The 24,183-nt window shown below is 41.8% G+C and overlaps 1 protein-coding gene across 1 annotated transcript in view; it reads right to left on the bottom strand.

Annotated features, from left to right (window-relative positions):
* ALKAL1 (ALK and LTK ligand 1) overlaps positions 1–23,722 on the bottom strand; it is a 40,379-nt gene extending 16,657 nt beyond the window's left edge. The window contains exon 1 of the mRNA XM_065397665.1: positions 23,377–23,722. Within this exon, the coding sequence (XP_065253737.1) occupies positions 23,377–23,722 (346 nt within the window). The remainder of the gene's footprint in view (positions 1–23,376) is intronic.
* Positions 23,723–24,183: the final 461 nt, after the last annotated feature.

The following is a 24,183-nucleotide window of genomic DNA, read 5'->3' as shown; positions in this document are numbered from 1 at the left end:
CCTGGGAGGAGGGGATTCTCTGCCTTTGGTTAGTCAGGGGGTGTTGAGGGAAGCTTATTGGTTCTCATTCACCCCCTCCCGCCATTGAAACCCCTGCTATGTGTCTGGTGGCCATCTTAACACTGTTGCTGGCCTGATCTCCCTTCCTATAGTTGAAGTATACTGGAGCTGTGCATCCAGGATGTTGCAGATCTGATCAATCACTTCTTTTTGGGGGGATCAGGAAGGAATTTACACTTGTTGGCCCAAAATGGCAAGCATCTGGAGGGTTTTTTCCCTTCCTGGCATCATTATGGAGGCCCACTTTAGGTAAAAAGGAATAAGGGTAGGAATTCAAATGTTAGGAGGTAATAAAGGAATGTTTAGTTTGTTGCAACTTGTGGCTGGTGTCCAGTGTGCATAAAGACTAAAAAGACCAGCTCTCTGAGGTAAATGGGCACTAGGATATGGCTGGTGGAATTCTTGCCCTAAGGAGAAAGGGGAGACCTGAAGTCTTTACAGACCAAGGTCCCCCTTGGTATCCATCATTCCTCAGCCTTCTCAGGTCATGGCTCTATGGCCTGGAAAAGTTTGTAGGTGAACCCCTGACTGCCTTCCACTTTCACTAGCCTGATCTGGCTCCTCTGCTCAGCCAGAAAACTCTCACCTTTCCTTTCTTCAGGGGCATCCCCATGCTCAAGCTCTCAGTCCACCCCCACTCTGCTCTTCTTTGAGCTCTCTTTACCCTCAGGACACTGGACTCTCTCCCTTCCTAGCCTCTGGGTTTTAAACTCACCCTCTAAACATTCTCAGGATTCTAGCCAGGGCCGCCCAGAGGGGGTGGGGGGGCAAGTGGGGCAATTTGCCCCGGGCCCCACAGGGGCCCCCACGAGAATATAGTATTCTATAGTATTGCAACTTTTTTTTATGGAAGGGGCCCCCAAAATTGCTTTGCCCCAGGCCTCCTGAATCCTCTGGGCAGCCCTGATTCTAGCCTCCCCTCTCAGCTTTCTGAACTCTCATTTATAATTCCCAGGGGCAACCCACCCTCCTCATTACACGAAAGTAGGGTGCACCTGGACTAGAACAAAAGCACTGAGCCCGATTTCATTTAAGGGCCAGCTCTCCTATTATACTGACGAACAGTACAAAGGAAAATAAAAGCTGTCTGAAGACAGCACCTATGAATTTCTCTAACTATTTCGGACATTTCCCCCCACTGTTTTCCAAACACCTCTAGAAACTTGCCACTGTATTAAGTCATTTCTAGATATTCATCTCATTTACATTATGAACAATTACATACAATATCTATATTCATTTACCTTCCAGTCAGAATTTATACCAATACATGTTAATCTATAAATTGACTGTAGATCTTCTCAAATACTTTCCTCCTGTCGTCTGTCAGCTTGTATTTCACTCTGAGTCAGTAATGCCTTGTCTAGGCTGTTAGCTAGGCAGCAGAAAAATATTTTCAATTGCACATGTGAAAGCTTCACCCACTCTCTCTCTCCCTCCTTAATGCAAGACTATCAAACAAATCTAGAGTAAATTTAATTCTAGTTATGCCTAAATGATCTTTTCAACTTTCCAGTTACTGCTCTCTTTCTCCTGATTGTTAACTTATTGCAGCAGAAACTCCATGATTAAATGTTTTTATTTAATATAAGATGTTGATTTGAGTATTGGCCTGCTAAACCCAGGGTTGTGAGTTCAATCCTTGAGGGGGCCATTTAGGGATTTGGGGCAAAAATCTGTCTGGGGATTGGTCCTGCTTTGAGCAGGGGGTTGGACTAGATGACCTCCTGAGGTCCCTTCCAACCCTGATACTCTATATTAAAATGCCAAAAGAAACACGTAACATCGGTGGCTAATTTTATAAAAGGAAATTTGCTTTAAATCTTTTGTTTTCAAGAGAAAATAACCATTTCTGATGAATATGTTCAGGGGGAAAAGATCAAACATTTTTACTTAAATGTAATCAAAGAAAAACAGATCAAGAGAATTACTCAAGTTATCTATAAAACACTAAACGCTTTCATTCAGGACACAAGTGTCATTTTTATTCCATCAGAGTTTTAAAATAAGAATGTGTTGAGAAAAGGAAAATGTTGCTAATATCACAATAGCACAATACCTTCTAAATATTATTGATTATCTATTATCATAAAACTGGAAATTGAAATTGATGTTCATATTATGATACTTAGAATCATTCATGTCATTATTAGAAATCTCGTATCATCAAACTATAAAAAGGCTTTGTATAAAATCACAACCAAACAATGACGGACAAAAAAATACACTGTTTTAGATAACTGACTTATGTCTAGAGCAATAAACTGCAAAGCATCAGTTGCAGTTGTGTGGGGTGCCTGATAGATATATTTCCTAAAGATGTAATATTCACATGTGATACAGTTGTGGCTGCTGAAAGACATTACTGTAGTAGCAGATTTAGGGATTGATTCTGCTCCCTTTTACTGCAGTGGAAACAGGAACGGGTCCCTAATCTGTGTGTAATTCAAATGATCTACTTAGCAAAACAATTAAGTCAGAGCTCTAACAGCTGATATTTATTTTAAGTTCATTGAGCCAGATTCTCTTCTTCAGTCCAGCCTTTTTTTCTCTGCTCTGGTGGCACAAAGGACATAATACCAGTAGATTTTCCCAGTTGGAGATTCCCCCAGAATGAGTGAGTTTCCAGGTTTGTATAGTCATCTTCTATGTTATATTCCCTCCCTCTGGCCCCTTCAGTCCTTGACATAGAAAGGGGCATGACTAGCGCACCACTGTACTCTAGTTATTCTCAGCTTGTGTACTGATCTCTTGAGGCTTTAGAGTAGCCTTGAGACTGTTTTAAACTAAGATGAGGCCAGATAGGATGAGGGAACTGCAACTGGCTGTTTTGGTGCAACCCCGCAGCTCTGCCCAGCAAGATACGAGGTGCAACTGAGAATCTAAAAATTATATCTGCATATCCCCATGCCTAACAAATAAGAAGGTATCCAATAAGTGTGCAACCAAAGGTATCTACGCTTCTACTTTTTAGCACCCATTCTAAGAAGGAGCTGAATTTTTCAGAGGCTGCTCAAGATACCAACCACCATGTTGAAAGACTATGTCATGACACTTGTAACCCCAAATAAACAACCTCCCAAGAGATCACTCATTCAGGTGCATTGAGAGGAGCCTGAAGGTAGATTTTATACTTGCCAATCAAGATCCTAATTTGAAGAAAATCCACAATTCAATAGCACTGGCATATCACAGGATCCAAATGATTACTCACTGAGCATGCCTTGGGGCACGTCTTATGGTTAACTACTGTTCTCCATACATCAGTTTGGGAGCCACCCTAACAGAAAGATCTACAAAGAGGGTGGTTTAAAGGAAACAAAAGGGGCTCACAATCTGCTCCATTGCTGCCTTTTTTTTATTTTAGCTTTGAGAAATGACATGTAGACTTGAGTATCCCTGTTGTGAAATGCTAGTGTAGAGCATGGAATGAAATTTGGAAATTTGCAGAGAAACTCACTTATTATGCTTCTAAAAGCATGTGAACTGTGCTAAGCACCAGTCACTTAAAAAAGAGAAATCAGTCTTTTTTGTTTTCTTAATAATTCAAGAGCTATTCAGTTCAGACACAACTGAAAGAAACCAGGCCCCAGTCAAATATCTGAGGGGGGAATGACACCAAAAACACTAGTCAGATGAACAGAATGGTGGAGCAAGGAGAGGACAGTGAGTTTCACCTAGCCTTTAATGACCTTCTGAAGGCAGGAGAACCTGATCCTGGGTCCCTTACTTGGCCACCACCTTTACCTACCCACTTGTGACTGCCTACTTGGCCCCATACTTGGACTCCCATCCTCCTTTGTGATCCCCATGTGTATCATTACAGAGGAGGGATCATGGTCCACCTCAGGCTGATTTGATTTTTGTGTTTATTTCTATATATACCAACCAATTCTATTCTCTGGGGCATGCACTGCTGCTCCATGTAGTGGCCCAGCAAATGAAGCTCATAACTACATGGGCCATGATCCCTCACTTGCCAAGGGATTTTGATTCCTTTGCCAGTGAATGAGTTAACTTATCAGATAAATAAAAATCATTAAAGAATAATGTTCAAAATACAATGGTCTCTTCTAAGCCAATGCTTTCTAATCAGCTGCTTTCTAATCATTCATTAATACTTGACTTAGAGAGTCTGAAATGTCAGCTTCTTCTTCAGCCTCAACAACAATGAAATTATCAGGATACATTTACAAGGCTAATTGTCTTTGAGCACAAAAAACAGCTATAGCAATGCTTATTAGTGATTCTTCTATGGTCTCTCTCATAAAGCATATTTGTGTGAGTTAACCCTAGCCTGTAGAAATTTTGAGGTTTCACTTAACAAAAGACCATTAAGAAACATGACTTCTCTTTCTTTTCCACTGTAAGCTTCTGCTTCAATCCATCAGTTTTGCAGGAGAATGAAATAAACCAAACTTAAATATATATATATATATATATATATATATATATATATATATATATATATACACACACACACACACTTTCTCCCCACTTTATACTAGATTGGTCTTCCCAGCAAGCTGTTTAAAAATATTCCAATGGAAGTAAATTTAGATGTATGCAGTTTTGCAGGTTTTATATTAAACAAAATGAAGAAAAAAATATTTTAGTGACCATAATTTTTATCATGAGTCTACTTATACCAAACAATGAATTTGAATTTAAGCATCATTTGGATGCCAGTCTAAAGCTCCCTAGTAAACTATTCCTCTTTCTCCTGTGTCAGAGTTACAAATGCAGATATGTGCTTAAAAAGCCCTCTTATCAAGTATATGCCTGTTTTTTACATTTAAAAAAGGCATTGAGACAATTATATATACAACACACAAATTAAGTTGAGTGAAAGCATTATGTTATGTTAATCTATTAGATGCTATATTAATCTGAGAGCATTAGTGAGAGATTTCAGTAAAAAGAGAGGATAGGATACCCTAGCTGTTTATGAGAAAAAGTAGCAGGCATACCTGATGGTGGAACAAAAATTATTTATTACATTTTGAACAAACCCTGATTTACTATAAACATTAACTGCTTATAAAGCTTTAAAAGGACAAGTTATTTAAAGTAATGAGACATATTAGGCTCGAGTTTACTTGCAGTGTAGGTGGTAATGTTTTAGTGTACTTGACATTTCCTATGCTTATTTTAGAAATGTTTCTATTTCTTCTTTGAATTAGAACAGTAATGGTGCAGATAGAGTAATTAGTAATCCAGACTGAATATCTAAATAAAGGACATACCAGTCTATAAGGAATCCTTACACTTAAGGCTTAGGGCCAGATTCTCATTTACACCTTTAGACTGCTCTGTTAGCCTAAAAGTACTTCAAAGTGAACACAAATTACATTTGAACCCATATTAAGGACACTTTACACTGCCAGATTTGTATAAAATAATAATTAGACTCAAAGTATTTGCTTATCCAGTGTGTTAAGTCCAAAAGAATTAGTAACAGCCATGACTATTATCTACTTGATTGTACTCGACCAATAAAATGGTCCAGATCCTGCTTCTGGTTCAGTCACTTTTCCCCGGATCACTGGGCAACAGCCCTAAAGTCTGCAGGGTCAGCCATAGTTGGATCACCCCAGTAGATCAAATGCCACCCATAACCTATGCTACTGGAGTAGGGGCATGGCTGAGAAAAGGCAGCAGGGCCAGGGATTCCTTAAACTTTTTTGATCCTGGCTGCTCAATCACCCCTTTAGAGCCTTTGGCAGTCAGAGTACACAAGCAACATTCCAGCAGGCGGCTAGCATAGTACCAGCTGCACTATGCAGTTCTTGGCCCGAACTAAAGATCAGGACCATTAATCTCACCTCAAGGTGCGAGGCGTTAGGCGCACACTGTAACTTCCAACATCAGATGCTTTGAATAAAATGATTATTATTAAATATTATTATTAAATGATTTTATTAATAGTGTGTTTTAAAGCTTCAGTTCAATATATTCTAAAGGTAAAGAAATAGAGAACTATGGCTTCATGGAATGAGGCATTTGACTAGAAATTCATCCCTCTACACAAACACCACATAGTTAAAGTGCCAAAATTGCATTGTAGGGAGAAAGGTGGCATGCTGGAGTGAGGATTAGGCTTAGGAGCAGCAGCTCTGTATAGCATGTTCCCCTCCAAACATGATAAATAAATATTGGATTTGCAGACAAATCCATGTGGGAGTTAATGCTCCTCCCATCAGCATTAAACTCCTCCTCCAAGCTTTGGGGATCTAGGAAGACAGAACTAATTACTGCATGGCTTCTCTGGGGGTGTTGCTATTAAGGCCAGGTAGGGGAGCAACCCAAAAAGGTGCAAACCTCCATAATCTGCAAGGTTGAAGTTTCCCATGGACTCTGGCATTTGGGGGCTGTACCGTGAGGATGTAGACCTCTCCCCTGAGAGCAAAATGGTTTTCAAATGCTTTCCCCTGGCCTTGTAGGTTTTCCATTGAAAGATATTACACTTTTTAAAATAGTAATTATTGAAAACATTTGTTTTACAAACCATGGTGGTCATGATTTTTCAGTGGTTAAGGTCTAGTCTGGGACATAAGAAAACCATAGTTCTATTCCCTACTCTATTCCACACCTTCTCTGTGATCCTGGCAAGTCACTTTATGTCTTTGCCTTGTATCCCTATGTGCAAAATGGGGATAATCTTCCCTAACTTGTGGGGATGCTGTGAGGATAAATTCATCAAAGATTATGAGGTGTTCATACACTATGGTAATGGGAACCATATATGAATCTAGGAAAGATAAACCAAAGGGAAAAATGTGAAAACCTCACATTTAAATGGGCCAAAGTTTGGGAGGCAAAGAGTGTTGACCTTAAACAGAGCCCATCTAATCCCCTACAAATAATCTCCATATACTATGCCGCTGTTGTTTCCATGTTTGGTTTTTTTATGCCATGCCTATACCACTAATTCTGTAATTGTGTGTGTGTGTGTGTGTGTGTGTGTGTGTGTGTGTGTGTGTGTGTGTGTGTGTGTGTGTGTGTGTGTGTGTGTGTGTGTGTGTGTGTGTGTACACGTACACAGCTGGGGAGAAAGGGAGCTGGGCCAGCAATGATATCATTACCCACAAAACCCAGGAGGATTTTTCTAGGCAAGATAATGCTGACCTTGGTAGTACTATCTCATGCTCAGTACTGTTCATGACACCACTCTCTGCCCCTAAAGGAATGAAGAGCTGTTTAGGCAGAAGTGAGGAGCCAGTGGGAACAAGGTTAGGGTGAAGTTAGTGAGCAACAGAGTCCCTGGGTCTCAATGTAGATGTGCCAACCTTCTGCAGATTCTCCTGTGATCCATGAGCTTTCCCTGCAGATCTCAGGACATCCTCATGTTAGTACGGCTATCTATAAAGTTCACCTCTCCATGGCGTGATGTGAAAGTAACTGCAAGATTTAATTTGCAGAGTATCCCAATTCTGCTATGGGTTTTCCAATATTTGGCCCTGAATACTCAGATCTATTGCTTACTATAAAAAGCTTGACAAGGCTAATCATGGTGTTCATTTGGAAATGGTACTTTGAAGCATTACCAAATGAAGGATTTATGCTTTGCTTCTGAATCCGCAGGAAAGAGTTTTCACAGCAATTTTTTTTTTCTACCAAACATTGAACTGTGTCTTTTTCTGGTCTCCTAAATTACATTATTCAGTGCAGAAATAGCCACAGCTATCTGAAAGCTAAACACCTTAGATCCCATGAGCACAAAGGCATTGAATTTAGTAATAATAGTGAAGAGAGTTGTTGCTACAATGAAATCTATTGCAATTTGTCCAGGGAATACTGAGGGGCCACTTAAGATGAGGACAAGATTGTACAATGCCTGATGTAGGTTCTCCGCAATTTACTAGAATCAGTATAGTAAGATATATTGGATTTGTAATGATTTAATTTGCTTGATTGTGGCACAAGCAGCTGGAGGCTCAAGCAGATAATTACATTTCTAAGCCACCAAGTAATCCTTCTATGGGGGTTGTGGAATAGTCACTGATGACAGGAAACCAGTTGGAAACCAACATAAGCTCATACCCACATCAGTTTTCTAGTCATACAAAGTTCAGTGAATGATTAGCAGTAGGGTGGTTAGGGGTTTCGCTGCATTGAAAAGGTATCATGCTGTTATTGTCACAAAGGGCTTACTAACATCTTGTCAAAGCAGGTAAGGATTATAAATTACATTGGTTATACTGGAAGGGGTATGGTGGAAAAAGGACCACAGGCCATTTTTCTGAAACCTTTCACCAGCATTACACGCAAGAAAGAATATTCTATGGTTTCATGGTTATTACAATCTGGTGATGTAGTTGAAGTCATATCAAATAACTTTAAGAAGATGTAAATGGATATAAACAAACCATACTATATACAAGACAAAAATCCCTAGGAAATTATTAAAACTTGTTTGACAAACTAGATGTCTATTGTGGTAAATAATACTTTTCAGCAGTAGATCTCATAGCACTTTACCAGGGTGATCAATATCATTATCTCTATTTTATAGATGGGGAAACTGAGGCACAGAGCAGCAACATAACTTGCCCAAGGTCACCCAGCAGACCAGTAATAGAGCCCTGGTCTCCTGAGTAGCTATCCAGTACTCTATCCACTATGATACACTGCCCGTACATTAGTTATGATATGTCATTAACAGACAAAGAAGGAGTAACTGCTTTATCAAAGCTATTCTAATAACATCACTGCTAACTCTTTGGCTATTTTAATCCCACAGGATTTAATAGGTTTGCCGATCTACTGTACTTATCTAGTGCTGCCACATTTATCCATTGCTGCTGCCACATGCACCGTTAAGTATGCACTACTTACTAACACTATTTCTTTAAAGGTATCTTTCATTGAAATATCTAACCTTGGTCCATAAATAGTGAAGGGGTGAGAAACTGTGTAGTTAAGGATTTAATAGGGTTGTGAGCCACATTTCAGTAGCCTTTTATTAGTTATTTTTATTTTGAAGGGACACTGTGCTTTATAAGGCAAATCTATCATTGTGCTTGTGTCATAGTATCCCTAATCTTGTAGTAAATCTTAAAGCTGACAATAGCTGCAGTAAGTGGTGGTGCAGTTTAACTTTTTTTTTTTCAATCACCATCCCCAGACACTTAGGTTCCAAACTGTGTCATAATGGAATATTTGCTAAAATGAAACAACTACCATAGCTGAACACACCAAGAAAAGAACTAAGACTACAATTGTTACAGCTGATTTCAATTTTGGAACAAAAACTGGCTTTTTTCTAAAATGAAATGTTTCACAAACAATTGTTGACATTGTTTAAATGTTTCATTTGTGAGACAAATTGTGCCATTTCCCCCCATTATTTTTAAAAGCATTGAAAAAATTATTGAGCTTAACCATTTTAACATTTTCAAAAACAAAAATGTAAGACAAAAAAATCACATATTTCAAAAATAAAAAGGATTGATTTCTAACACTTCAAAACAAAAAAATTCAGATTTTCATTTTTTTCATAATAGGGTCTCATTTTCAATCAGCTCTAATGTTTGCATTAAACACACTTTTCTTCTTTAGATGAGACAATTCACCTTTTGTAAGAGTAAGCACAAGATTACGGAAATCAGCAGGGTTAAACCCACTTGCACAGCACTGAATTTTACCCATTAGGCATAATAAAATATAGTAGGCATAAAATGATATAAAAAATGTCAGTAGCCTGGCAAATGGTTGTATTCTTAATGTCTGATTCAGTTCTTATCAGTTTTGTGCATACTGTACCAATGAACAATCACACAATAGCAAAACAATATTTTCACTAGAACAACCATGTTTCAACCAACTGATATTAAACATGTCATAAACATGAATAAATAGCCTATAAAAAGGTCATTGAAGCAACAACCAGTAATAACCTCTGTGTCACACACAACCATAATCAAGATCTCTCTGGCATCAGGCTGCGATTCTGAGTCCTAATCCACTGGACCCATGTGCTTTAAGCTTCCCTTTAGCTGAGCAGGCTCCAGCAGTGTCTGTGGCCTCTCTGTGACATTTTCAACCAAGTGTTCTCTCTGTTATCCCTTCACAGAAATGGGCAGTTCTGCTACCCATGGCCACCAGGACCAGTACTGACACCTCAGATTTCCCCATAGCTTAAGCACACCTTTTCCTGGAGCTCCAACCATCTGGGCACTCTGGGTTTACAGTTTAGCTCTTCATTGAACCACAGATAAACACACAGGTAGATTTGCACGGGATTCTAAAGGCAAATACTCTTTACTTAGATAGCACAAGGGAAACACAGATCTAGAAAAATGACAAATACTAATACTCATTTCCCTGCCTCAGTTTCCTCACCACTCTGGAGCATTTTCTGGAATTAGTACTGAGTCCTCTGGGGTGTCCATGATCCTCTCTCTCTAGGTCAGCTAGCTTCCTTCTTCCACAGCTGCTCACGCAATTAAACAGGACCCCCCCCACTACAAAAGCATAGAATAGAAATGTGTGGTTGGAGAGGACCTCAAGAGGTCACCTAGATCGTTCCCCTATGCTGAAGACAGACCAAGTATAGCATCCCTGACAGCTGATGCCTCTTCCTATCTCTTCCTCTTTCCTGCCCAAAGCTTCCTGTGTGTTTCTGTGAGTCTCCTCTGATTCACCCAGTCTCTGTGGTTTTTAAAGGCTAGCATCAACACTTTGATTTCTTTGTTCTGCATCTGGGGATCTTCCACTCTCCAGACCCCCTCCCTGTAGACAGACTGGGTCAAACTGTTTTCCCAAGGCTTCAGCCATCCCACTATCCTAAGCTGATCATTAAGGTATTAGAACTAAACACTGTACCTCGTCTGACAAACTCCAGTCAATTTATGGCTGACTCACTATGCACTGAGACATTCCATGAGGCATCAATTTCATAACATCAGCCTGAATTCATAAGTTGTGTGCAGACAAATTTCCAAAATCATCACCAGCCCTAATGTAATAATGATGACTAATAAAAGTATGTATTCTGAAAGAAATCAGACTGTCAACTTATTAGCTATTGTAATGGTCACTTTAGAAAGTAAAACTCACTTCCAGGCAGTTCTGTGTCACGTATCAGACAGATTTTGTAAGTGGGCTAGACACAAAGCCCACTGAGGTCAATGGAAGTTCTTCCATTCTCTTTGGTGGGCTCCTCCACAGAGTGTCCAGCTAGGTATTTCTCTCCTAGTACACATTAGTCATTTTTAGAGATTTGGTAAAGTATAGTTAGACATTGCTGATTTTCCTCCAGAGTAATTGGAGGAATTATTTTCATGCATATGGAATTTATACTATTGCTTAAAAACTTATGTTATTATAAAAGCCACAAGTAATCAGTTGAAAAGATGTTTGAATAGAAAATACTATCCCGCTGTGTACATATCCTAGCCTATCTCCTAGAACTGGAAGGGACCTTGAATGGTCATTGAGTCCAGCCCCCTGCCTTCACTAGCAGAACCAAGTACTGATTTTGCCCCAGATCCCTAAGTGGCCACCTCAAGGATTGAACTCACAACCCTGGGTTGAGCAGACCAATGCTCAAACCACTGAGCTATCCATATGTCCACAGACACCTTACCCTTTTCTAACAACCCATGGTCAATTCCTACCTCATAACCAAAAGCAAACCTACTCAAAGCACAAACATCAAAATATTACTCAGGGAATTATAGCTTTCAGTACAATCTCAATCAAGTACTTCTTCTACAGAAGAAAGCACTTGTGATATGTTTATATAAGTGTAATTCTTTGAAATAAGGATATATTGAGAAAATGTTTTAAAACATATTTTAAATGGCACTGTTTAGGAAAAGCAAAAATACGTTATTATTTTAGTAAATTTATTTGTGAAAAGTGCTAGATAAGCAGTGCTGGAGATTAAATCCTCTACAATACAGATGCAGTACAGGCATACTTTTACCCTGGCAAACTCCTTCCACTCTCACTTGGAAAGAACATCTGTAAAAATAAAAAATCAACCTCTGGCCTCTGCTGAAACTGGCAACAAGGCTTCCAAAAACTGCTAACTGTGATGTGGACACTTTTCTGATAGAAACTGGACTATGGCAAACTGAATCAGTTTCCATCCTACCTCTCCAGTCACTGTATTGCTAGGTGGCCCCTCATTTTCATCTTACATACTTCCCACTCTCATCCAGTGTCTCGCAGGGCCCCTTAACTACCTCCCTCCTCTTCTCACTTTTTTGTGGTATACATGGGTGATCCCACCAACTCTCACTAATTCAGTTATCACCCCTAAGCTAATGATACCCAAATCCACCTCAGCAATTCTGACCTCTCTCATTCTATCTGGCCCTGCTTCTTTAACTGGGAAATATCTCTCAAATGTCCAGTCATTGATTTAAACTCAAAGTGAAAAGGAACTCCTTATTTTTCCTCCCTCAAAAAAATAAATAAATAAATCCTCTCTCCTTCTCTGTCACTGTCAACTTCACCATCTCTAATGACACCAAAGTTCACAGCCGTAGAGTAATCTAAGGACACCCTTTTTCCTTTCCTCCATCACATCTAGGGTTTGTCTACATGCAGGGCCAGCTCTACTGTTTTTGCCGCCCCAAGCAGTGCGCCGAATTGCCGCCGCGCACGGCGGGGGCAGTCCATGTGCCGTTAGGGCGGCAAGTGCGTTTCCGTGGCGGCGGCAATTCGGCGGCAGCTTCTGTCTTCAGCCGGAAGACAAAAGCTGCCGCCGAATTGCCGCCGCAGGCAGCTGAACATAGAAGCTGCCGCCGAATTGCCACTGCCGCGGAAACGCGCGTGCCGCCCTAATGGCGCACGGACTGCCCCCGCCGTCCGCGGCGGCAATTCGGTGCACTGCTTGGGGGCAAAAACACATGGACTGCCGCCCCTTGCAGATTGCCGCCCCAAGCACCTGCTTGGAAGGCTGGTGCCTGGAGCCGGCCCTGTCTACATGAACAATTAGTTTGTGGCAAACTGGAGTGTGAATCTACCCTGGACTAGCACCTCATATTAATTGTCCACGTGAACTCTGCTGCATTAACAGTTTGTTAATGCACTTTGACTCGTCCCCTTTCAAAAAGGACTAGGTCAAAGCACATTAATTTGCTTGCTAATTAAAGGCCATTGTTAAATCCTATCTGTTCTCCACTTAGAGTTTCTCTAAAATTCATCCCTTCCTCTCCATTCTTACTACTCTGGTCCTGTTGACTCCTGAAACTTCCTCTCACTGGCCTCCCCAAATTTCACAGTATACCCTTCAAACTTATCTGCATCTTCTTTGTCTGGTGCTTTTGAACATGTCAGCCTTCCTGAATGTTTGCACTGGCTTCCAGTTTACCCCAATATCATATTCAAACTCCTTATCCTCACCTTTTGCACCCTGCCTATATATCATTTCTTTTCTACTCTGCTTCATGTGCCCTATGTTCTGACACTTACGCACTTTTGAGAATCCCACACAGTATTTCTAATGCAATTACTACCGTAGTATTCCAAAACCATGATATCACACAACTTCATTCTCTGCCTGAAAAACCCTCCAGAAAACCCACTTCTTTCAGAAAGCTTTTCCCCACTGTCCTCCACCATGACCCTCATTCCAGACATAGTCCCAAACATTTAAAATTAATTTAAAACTAAATCCAAATAATAATAATAATAATAATAATAATAATAGTTTAGGTCCACAGATAGGATTCCTTTCATTCTTGATATACGTAAAAAAAAAAATCTAACAATGGCAATGAGTCCATTACTAGATGGATATGTAGAATTCTATATTTGGAGAAAAAACTGTATTCATATCATATGATGATGATGATGATGAGATTAAATACTTTCCATTCCAACAGAAACTAAGTATGATATTAAACAGCATCTACTAAAGTTAAACATTTTTAATTAGCAGATCTAGATAACTTGCATGCAAGAGCTTATAAGATCTGATCAAGGCTCTCTCTGGACTGTTAATACTGATTTTCAGTAAGTTTTGTAGTAAAGGGGAAGTTCCAGAGAACTGAAAGAAAGTTAATGATGTTCCAATATTTTAAAAGGTAAATGGAATGACCCAGGTAACTACAAGCCTGGTAGCCTGACATCGATTCCAGGAAAAATCATGTAATGGCTGATAAGGGACTTGATTAATAAAGAATTAAAGGAAAGTAACATAATAATGCCAATCAATATAAGTTTCTGGAAAATAGATCTTGTCAAACTAATTTCATATCAATTTTTGATGAGATTACAAGCTTGGCTAATAAAGGTTATAGTGCTGATATAATATACTTAGACTTCTGTAAAGGCATTTGACTTAGTACCACCCGACATCTTGATTAATAAACTAGAATGATACAAATTTAACATGGCATACATTAAATGAATTAAAAATTAGTGAAATGATAGGTCTCAAAATGTAATTATAATGAGGGATTCATTGTCAATGGGCTGTGTTTTTAGAGGGGTCTCAGGAGGATATGTTCCTGGCATCTTTATCAATGATTTGGAGGGGGAAAAAACATAAAATAATCACAGATACAATTTTCAGATAATGCAAAGATTCAGGGGGACCTGGTAAATATTGAAATGGACAGGTCACTGATACATAGCAATCTGGATATCTTGGGTAAGCTGACTGCAAGAAAACAGTATGTGTTTCAGTATGGTAAAGTAACACTTTTTCATACAAAGAATGCTGGCCATAAAGACAGGATGGAGGACTCTATCCTGGGAAGCAGTGCTCTGAAAAAAAAACTTGAAGGTCATGGTGGATAATCAGCTGAAAATGAGCTCCAAGTGTGATTCTGTGGCCAAAAGAGCTAATGTGATCCTTGGATATATAAGCAGGGGAATAGCAACTAGGGGTAGAAAGAGTATGTTTCCTCTGTATCTGGCACTGGTACAACCACTGCTGGAAATCTGTGTTCATTCTGGTATCCACAATTCAAGAAGCAAGTTGATAAATTAGAGAGGGTTCAGAGAAGAGCCACAAGGATGATTAAAGGATTGGAAAACATGCCTTATAGTGAAAGTTTCAAAGAGCTCAATCTATTCATTTTATCAAAGAGAAGGTTAAGGGTTGATTTGGTCCTAGTCTATAAGTACCAACACAGGGAACAAATATTTGATAATGCACTCTTCAATGTAGCAGAGAAAGATATAACACTATCCAAGGCAGGAAGTTGAAGCTAGACAAATTCAGACTAGAAATAAAGGTGCAAATTTTTAACAATTTAGGTAGTTAACCATTGGAACAACCATGCCTGGATTAACCAATGTCTGTTTAGTGCACTTCTACAGGATTTGGGTGGGTGGTGCTGTGACCTGGAACACAGGGACTCAGTGCCGCTCAGGTTTGGCCTGGCTGCCCCTCAGGCATGATGAGGGGGCAGCCAGGCCTAATTTGAATGATTTCCATAGTGCATAGCCCAAATATCCTTTAATCTGGCACTGGGAACAATTTATCAAAGGTTGTGTTGGATTCTCCATCAAAGGAAAATTTTAAATCAAGCTTGGATGTTTTTCTAAATTATATGTTCCAGTTCAAGCACAGCTGTTAGACTTGAAGCCAGAATTAATAGAGGCAAGTCTTGTGGCCTGTGTTATGCAGGAGGTCAGACAAGATGCTCACAGTAGTCCCTTCTTGCCTTAAAAAAATCTATGGGGGTTTCTAAACTGCACACTTCGTTTGGTGGTGTGTACTGTACTTACTCATACTGCCGCTCTAGCATGGGAATAAATAGCAGTGTAAACAGTGAGGGATGGCTTAGACAAGTTAAGACATGCCTGAAGAGAGTGGATGTGTATTGAAGTACATACCCTACCTGATGCTCTACTCGCCCAAACTGTGTCTCCCCAGCTACAATGCTGTTTTAGCAGTGTAGTGTCCAGCTGGATCCCCATTGCTGGAGCCTTTCCCTGGAAAAGACTCAGGCAGTGGCGAAAGGCTCTGGTGGGGCAGGGGGGCTGCTCCCCGCTGCTGGTGCCCTTACCGACCACAGTAACAGACTCCAGCAGTGGGGAAAGGCTCTGCCAGCAGCTGAGGCCTTTCCCCGTCTCAAGGCAAAACTCCAGCAGCTCCCCACTGCGGCAGGGAAAGATTCCAGTAGCTCCCCACTGCAGGAGCCTTTCCCTCACTTCAGGGGAAGACTTGACCAGTGGGGAAAGGATCAGCCTTACTGTGCTACCTATCCCCCACCAGAGCCTTTTCTCGCCCCAGTGAATGACTCCAGCAGCAGGGAGCTGCTGAAGCCTTTTCCCACTTCCTTGCCTCTGCCAGAGTCTTTCACAACATCCACACTGCTGTCTGTAGCTACATGTACACTATATGCCGCTGAATAGATGCCTATGTAACAATAAACATATCCCATAGTCTTACCCTATTGTAACTCTTGTTCATCCAGACCATCACCCACCACCTTTGGCTCATTGCTATGCCCCTGCTGGGTTAACAAGTAATTGGATAATAATACAGAATAAAATAAATAGCTTATTGATTTATGTCATTCAACAGTTTGGTCATAGACTCACTACCAAGCTAGGCTGAGTCACATTACTGGCATAGAGGTAAAAATTCACATCCCATTATTGATCCTATGAACCATCCAGTCCTTGCCACAGATTATTTTGAAGCTAATTTATTTTACCTGTTATTTGCTTCCTTCTGTATTGGGTAAAACCTTGGCCCTATTAAAGTCCATAGGAATTTTGCCATTGATTTCAATGGAGCCAAAATTTAACCCATTATTTATTGGGGCTCATTTGTCATGCTAAATATAGTTATACAATACAAACAGGATTCCAGAAAGCATCAGAAGATTTTCCCTTGTTTAGTAATGGATACATCACTGATTTTTATTTTTAACTTTTCTAATACCCAGCATCCAAAGAGGGTTCCTGGCTGTAAATCGCTAGCAGAGGCAGGGGCCTCCCTGCAGCCCAGACTTAAGTGTTTATCACTGAGAGAGGGGTGGAACTTAGCATATACCCCTCTGGTTGGCAACTCCCATTGGCTAGCTTTGGCAGCTTCCTGACTAGCACGCTGACTTTTGTGAATCACAGTCCGGCATCTCTCTCTTCTCGTTCATTCTACAGGGAGCCTAGGCACCTAATTCGGCATGGTGAATCGTAATGTGCTCCTGTGATTTTCCAGGCATCTAAAAGTTAGGTGCTGTGACTCTCAGAGTCACAATGCCTAAGTCCTTTTGTGTATCCAGGCCCAAAGTGCTGAGCAGAGCCTGCACTAGGCATAAGATGACTAAGCAATTGCTTATAGCCCTGAGCAGCTCAAGGGGGTCCCCAACTAATTATTAGTATGTGTTGTGTGTGAGGGCCTCCAAAAATATTGCTGCTTAGGGCCCCCAATGGGCACTGGTGCTGAGCACCTTACTGGGTCAGGCCCCTACTAATATTAATAAGATTTTTTTTAAAGTTACTCGCCTCTCAAAACTTGAACATTTAAAGCATTAAGTTGTATACAAATTGCATGAATTTGCATACATGAATATTATATATGTATATATTTATTATGCTGATTCTAAATTTGCATATGGTAAAAATACTGTAGTGAGCAATTTTTTAAATATATTTTTACAAATTTAAAATATAACCTGATCAGAAGACAACATGGTTGATTAGTTTACAGTTAAAAGTAACATATTTTATGGTGGATCCATGTTGTGTGAACCTATGATTCCAGTTCACTGTGAATTGATTACAGATCACATGTTTATGGTTAAACAAATCATGCTGGGAAGGTGTTTTTATTTGTCTCCCTTTACTTAGGTCTTACATTGAATTAGACTGTAGGTTCTTCAGGGCATGGATAGTGAAACAGATTCTTGACTGTATCCAAACTCTGCACAGCGACAGTGAGGGGGATTGCTGATACAGCGCCATTTCCAGCTCTTTGAGCCTCACCTACACAGACCCAGCTCAACTTCCAGCTGTGGGAAAAAGCTCTAACTTACACATTTGGGGTCCTTATGCCAGAGAGGTATCAGGCTTAGTAAAGTGCTATTCTACCACAGTCCCTCTCCACCCAGCCACCCCCTTCATCCTCTTCTACAGTGGGAGTGGGTAGGGCAGCTGTTACAGGAGGTGGCTGATCAGCATCTGCCAGGTTTCCATCAGTGGTGAGTTCCCCTGCACAGAGGGGATTCTCCACTGGCTCTGTTTGGCCATTTTGATTAGCGAAAGTGAGCACCTATTCCCCAGAGAGGTATTCAGACAAAGTAATATCTAGCAACCAAAAGACAATCTTCTGCTAGGATGTCTTCTAGAATGTGACTAAAAATACACGTTGTTCCTTTGAATAGTGTGTTATCCCTAATGGAGTTAAATTTGCTACTACAACATCCATACTTTGAGCCTCTATAAGTCTGAGAACTCGTCATATTAAGAAGCATATTTTTTGCTTTGAAAAGTTGTTATGGGTCCCTCCTTTTTGAACCATGATTGAAATTTTCTCCCTATTCCCTATATGTAACTGTGGCTTCCTAATCATCATTACTCTGAGTACATGAGTTTTCAATTCTGCCTTTTCATCTGAAAATTAAAGCTGTATTTCCCACAAAGATACGGTGGTCCTCAGATTATCTTCTAATTGAATGTTTGGGTAAACATGAATATTTCATTAATTTCATGAGATTTTCTTAGCTGCCTTTTATCCAAATACTTTCTGCAAAACAGGAACAGCTTTGGTGTAGCCTACATGCTAAAGTAGTCCTAAAAATTAAAAGACCGTATATATTCACTATTCTCTCTTTTTGTAGAGGAAAGAGTCATCTAAATTCACAACAGCTATGTGGCTCAAATTTTGCCTTTGCTATGAGAGGATATTATTTTAAAAGATATCAGCTGATTTTTTTCCAGGATTTTAGGCCACAAAGCCGGGTTCTGTTCTCAGTTACACCAGTGTAAATTCAACAGACAACTTCAGATTTTAAATGATGTAATGGAGAACAGAATTGAGGCTGATGAAGAATAGAAACTTGCTAATTATTATAAAAATAATAGGAAATTAAAAAGTATGTTCTGTCATGATGCACATGGGATATTCCAGGCAGTGCCTATGCTTTCTCCAATTAATTATTATTATTATTATTTATTTTCAATATTCAAATAACTTTTTCCTACGTATAGTGTGAAAGTAAAGATTTCTGGATATTGGGAGAAAAGGAAATAACAGTAATCAAAACTTTCCATTCTCCAGAATAACATGTCCACCAGACAGACCAACCCCTAAAGATCAGCTAAAGTAACAGATGGAGCCACTTTATAAGTAATTCTATTTTATTAAGTTAAGAAGTCAAACATTTTTATTTGACTTCCTTAGTTAATCTTTCAGAGGGGTAGCCGTGTTAGTCTGGATCTGTAAAAAGCAACAGAGAGTCCTGTGGCACCTTTAAAACTAACAGATGTATTGAAGCATAAGCTTTCGTGGGTGAATGCCCACTTCGTCGGATGTAACTTGGAAGGATCTGGGCAATGGAGGTTCCTGTGACTTGGGTTCTGAGTGGAGAGAGAGAAAGTGATGATGAAGCTGTCATCTTCACTGGATCTGGAAATAAGGGTCTCCATGCACAATATGAGATGATTAGTATAATCTAAGACCTCTTTCTCCAAATCTATTGAATGGCTCCTAGGAGAAGAGGGAAAGGAAGGACACATAAAATAGGTGTTTCTCCTACTGTGCCATAGCTCCATGTACCTTTTGTTTTTGAAAGAAGAAACAAAAAGGGGTACTGAATTGTCATTTGACACAAAATGATCATTTTCAAAAATGAACATAAGAGTGATGATCCAAATAAGGAGCTCTATCTGCATCCTGATCTGAGTGAACCAGCCTTCTGACTGAGAGATCTCTTTATCAATCCAGTTCAATAGACACTTTGTGACCATCTGAAACAAAAGTTGTCACCATGCCATTGACATAAATGAAAAGAGTTGATTAACTAAGTCCAGTTTCAAGTGTATGGGTGGCCACCTCAAAAACCTCAGCCATGAAAATAGGTGTAATTGGCACTCTCGCTGTCTATTGTGTCAGTAAATCCAGAAGCTGAATAGGCATGAAAATTTCTAAACTCTAGAGAAGATCTCTCTAGGTCAGGGAGGAAGCTTGCTCGGTGGTTAACCATGTTGTACCTGTTCTATGGATAACTGGAGGCCTGCAGTTTCCAAGGTTATCAGTCCTGCATTCTTCACAAGCACTACATTCTCTAAAACTAAGTATTTAAAGAGAAAGAAACCATGCTGTGTGAACTGCACTCAAAAGTATTTCTCTGTCCATCAGAAAAGATTCTAAAAAATAGACATTTATATGGGTAATGAAGCGTCACTGTTACATTAGATATGATATAAATATTTTATATGCCTATAACTTTTATATTTCAGTGCATAAGAAACTGCCTCTATGGTAGGTATTGTATAATTATGCCTTCCTTTAAAGCATCTGATATTAGCAACTGTTAGTGACAGGATACAGGATTTGATGGCCCACTAGTCTTTTCTGGTATGTCAAAACCTATGTTCCCTGCTATCACCCTTCTTGTCAGCACATGAATCTGTGGGGATATTATCTGAACATGTTTTCTAATAGACTTTTTTATAACTCCCAGAGTTAGTCTGGCTGCTCTCAACACTAAGAGGTTTATGCTTCTTTTGCATCTATCATGCTTTTTAAAAAAAATAGCACTCCCCAGCCTGAGGATTTCTATACATAGACCAGGGAGTGTAATTATTCTGTCCTTCTACCATCCAATCATGAGAATAAATTACTTATGGTGGAACTTGGTCAAGCATCCTGCATGTTGCCTTGAAAAGGGGACCCGTGAAAAATCAGACATATTTGCAGTTGTCTCACATGTAGTCCAAGCCAGGATAGTGATAGATCATGCATCATGGGCACCTCTCTTTTCAGTAAACTGGTGGTCTAAACACTGGGGGAAATGTTGGAAGGTTCATTAAAGACACCCTCCTTCCTGGGACTGTATTCACTAATTGCATCTTCCTGCCCCTTTGAAATGTAGGGGTCAAGGACTGTGTATAGAAGAGGCATAAGTACAATACTGAAGGGCCAAACTTTATTTGTTTTTGCCATGTCAACTTTTCTAATGTGTCTTTTCCTCATTGCCCAGCATCATCCGGAGGAAATGGCAGTGAGCCTGATGGAAAACACCAGTGGGCTAAAGCCAGGATATATTCACGCTTTAATCTCCTTTTTGTAAATCTTATAATGCTACTTTCATGCAAAAATACCAGTTATGTAGAATGTACATAGCCTAACCACATAGACAAAAGACTGTGTGTCTTATCTATACATTTATCTACTAAAGAATTCTGCTAATAACTAATCACTGTAATTCAGTGTATTGGCATCATTACTGGATACAAGATGTTATTATCACAATAAGATCTTAGTACCTGATCTGTGCTGTGCACAATTATGTTGATCACAATTGACTTTTGTGCCCAAACCCACAATTCATTCCCCTGCCATACTTTATTGCTTAATGGTACCAACGTTTCTGACCTACTCTGACCTTCTTCACACAAAAAGAAGAAAAGGTAAACTGCATTTCCCCCACGCAGACTCATGAAAGTGGCTAACATTTAATTAATATATGGACCAAATGGTGCTGTCATGATCAATAAAACAAGACATCTTGAATTAATAAATCCAGAGCTAAATGTAACATCAGTTATTTTCTCTGCGCTTAATTCTAGGAAGAAGAGAACTGCCAGCGCAGACTGTGGGTAGGAATTCGTTTTCCTGAGAATTGTTTCTGTGCTAACCCAAGGAGAGAACAAGTCAATGTAAATATGAAACGCGAGGGGCTTGGTTTAAAACCACTACTCAGTAGTTTTGTTTTTCCAAAAAATATGAAGCTCGACTTTTGCAGCCAAAGTGACAATCACATGACACCGGTAAACTCGATTCCCCCTCTCACTCCTCCAGATAAGGACCGCATAATTTGGTAAATTTGGTGTGACTTTACCTCCCCCCTACACACACACACACCCCGAGGAGCCCGAGACAAGCTGAACTCCTAGTTTGGGGAATGGAGCCAAAGCGGAGGCGGCAGGATAATAAATCGCTTCCTATATTTGTTTGCTAGTTAAAAAGTACGGGTCCGAGAGGAGTCCCCTTCAGGGTGCAGCGGGCGGAAGGGGAAGGAGAACCACCGGGTCTCGATGCGCTGAGTCTACCGCCTGCCCCGGGAGGGACGCAAAGGCAGAAACAAACCCAGGAGCTGCCGAGAGCTGCCAGGAAACGACGGCGAAGTGATAAAGAAGAAAAGCTCTCCTGGAGCAGCCCCCGGCCCCTGTTCTGTAAGAGGCTCCCGTGCTGCCGCGGCTCACCCCCGCCCCCAGCGGCTCTCCCTACCCAGCGCTGTGCTTTCCGCTGCCCCAGCCCATCGTCCGACCTCCTGCGCCCCGCCTGCGGGTGTGTAAGGGAGAGGGACAGCAGCTCACGGGGTAAACTCAGGCTCGTCTTAGCCTCGGGAGACCTGCTGCACTTAAAGGCTAACAAGGCACCCGAGGACCTGAAAGTGAATGGGAATCGCTTAGGTAGAAACTTTAAGGACAAGGTGGGGAAAGTTCTGCAGTTCACACAGGCAGCAGCATCCAATCCCGGGCATCGGGCCACGCGCTCTGCTCTAGTCAAAACATCCGCGTGCTGCTCCTGCCTGCACCGAAAGTTTGCAGCTTGCGCGCTGCAGTGGCTGCCACGGGAGCCGAGCAGCAGCGACGAGGATACCAGGGCAGAGGGGGAAGGAAGCGCAGAAGCAGATTTCTGGAAGCTCGCTCTCTGCTTCTGTGTTTCTACAAGGCTGAGGCCAGCTCCTCTGGGCGGCAGGGATCCACGTGAAAGCGGAGCCAGGACGACGGTCAGCTTGGCTCCTGCTGGCTCTAAAGCCATCAACACGTCCCGCTCCCGCAGATAGAAGGGCAGGGTTGAAACACAGATCCCCACGGAGCACGACAAAATACGCGTGATTGCCCTCGGGGGAGCTGGGGAGACACGCCCTTCCTCCCAGCCTAGGTCTAGGGTGACCAGACAGCAAGTGTGAAAAATCAGGGGGGGGGGGGGGGTAATAGGAGCCTATATAAGAAAAAGACCCAAAAATCGCGAGTGTCCCTATAAAATTAGGACATCTGGTCACCCTACCTAGGTCTGACAAGTACCGCAGCTGCTGAGGACAAGTTTCCTCTGCCAGGCCAGGGATGGGGAGAGAGGCTGAGCGGTTAGTGACTGAAACCCGTCCCCAGCCTGCTGGGATCGGGGATGCGGAGGGGAAAGGACGGGGGAAGGGACGCTGCTCTTACCTACGTGCCTGGAGCTGGTGAAGAGCCGGGGCACCTGCCCCGCTGCTCGCTCCCTGGAGGCGGAGGAGGAGGAAGTCACCCGGGGGTCTTGGTCCACAGCTGCGGAGTAGAGGGCGCTGCCGCTGTAGCGCCTGGAGATCACCCTGTCCCCCCTTCGGGGTGGGTGGGGCTGGTGGCTCTGGCTGTCCCCGATAGCTTGCAAGAGGAGATCGAGCAGAGTCCTCCTGTCCCCTCCTGGCGCCTCCAGGTCCCTGCTGCTGCCCTCGACCCCCGGCGGCGCAGGGGCTGAAGTGAGCAGCAGGAAGAAGATGGCAGGCAGAGCGTGACATCTCTTTGCCCCTCGCATCTCTCTGGCTCCTGAGAGAAGATAGAGCAGAGCACGGTTAGCTCCTGGCCATGTCCGCACCCAGCCCTCTCCTCATGCTGGGGCCGGCTCCTGTCCCACTGGGTGGGGAAAGCGAGCGAAGCCAATGGGGGCTGACTGAGGCCGGCTGCAGAGCACAGGGGAAGAAGAGCGCTGCTGGGACCAGACTGGCTGGAGCGCAGCGGAGGCGCGTGTTGTTGGACGCGCAGGGAGCCGGGTGGGCGCAAGGGCGCTGGGCTCAGCACACCCCTCTCCTCTCCCGCGTCTACAGTGCGCGCTGCCGGGCTGGGGACCGTGCTAGTGCTAGCCCCGCTGCGCTGGGGTGGGGGGCAGCGGGGGGAGAAGGAGGGCTCTCCGGATTGCCTGGCCCCACCACACTTCCCCGCCCACCGCGGCAAGCGTTGCAGTTTCATCTCAGATCCCTTTAGGACACATTTATAGAT

The sequence above is a fragment of the Emys orbicularis genome, chromosome 2, assembly GCF_028017835.1.
Source record: "Emys orbicularis isolate rEmyOrb1 chromosome 2, rEmyOrb1.hap1, whole genome shotgun sequence".
NCBI classification, from domain to species: domain Eukaryota; kingdom Metazoa; phylum Chordata; order Testudines; family Emydidae; genus Emys; species Emys orbicularis.
This window is presented reverse-complemented; position numbering and strand designations above follow the sequence as displayed.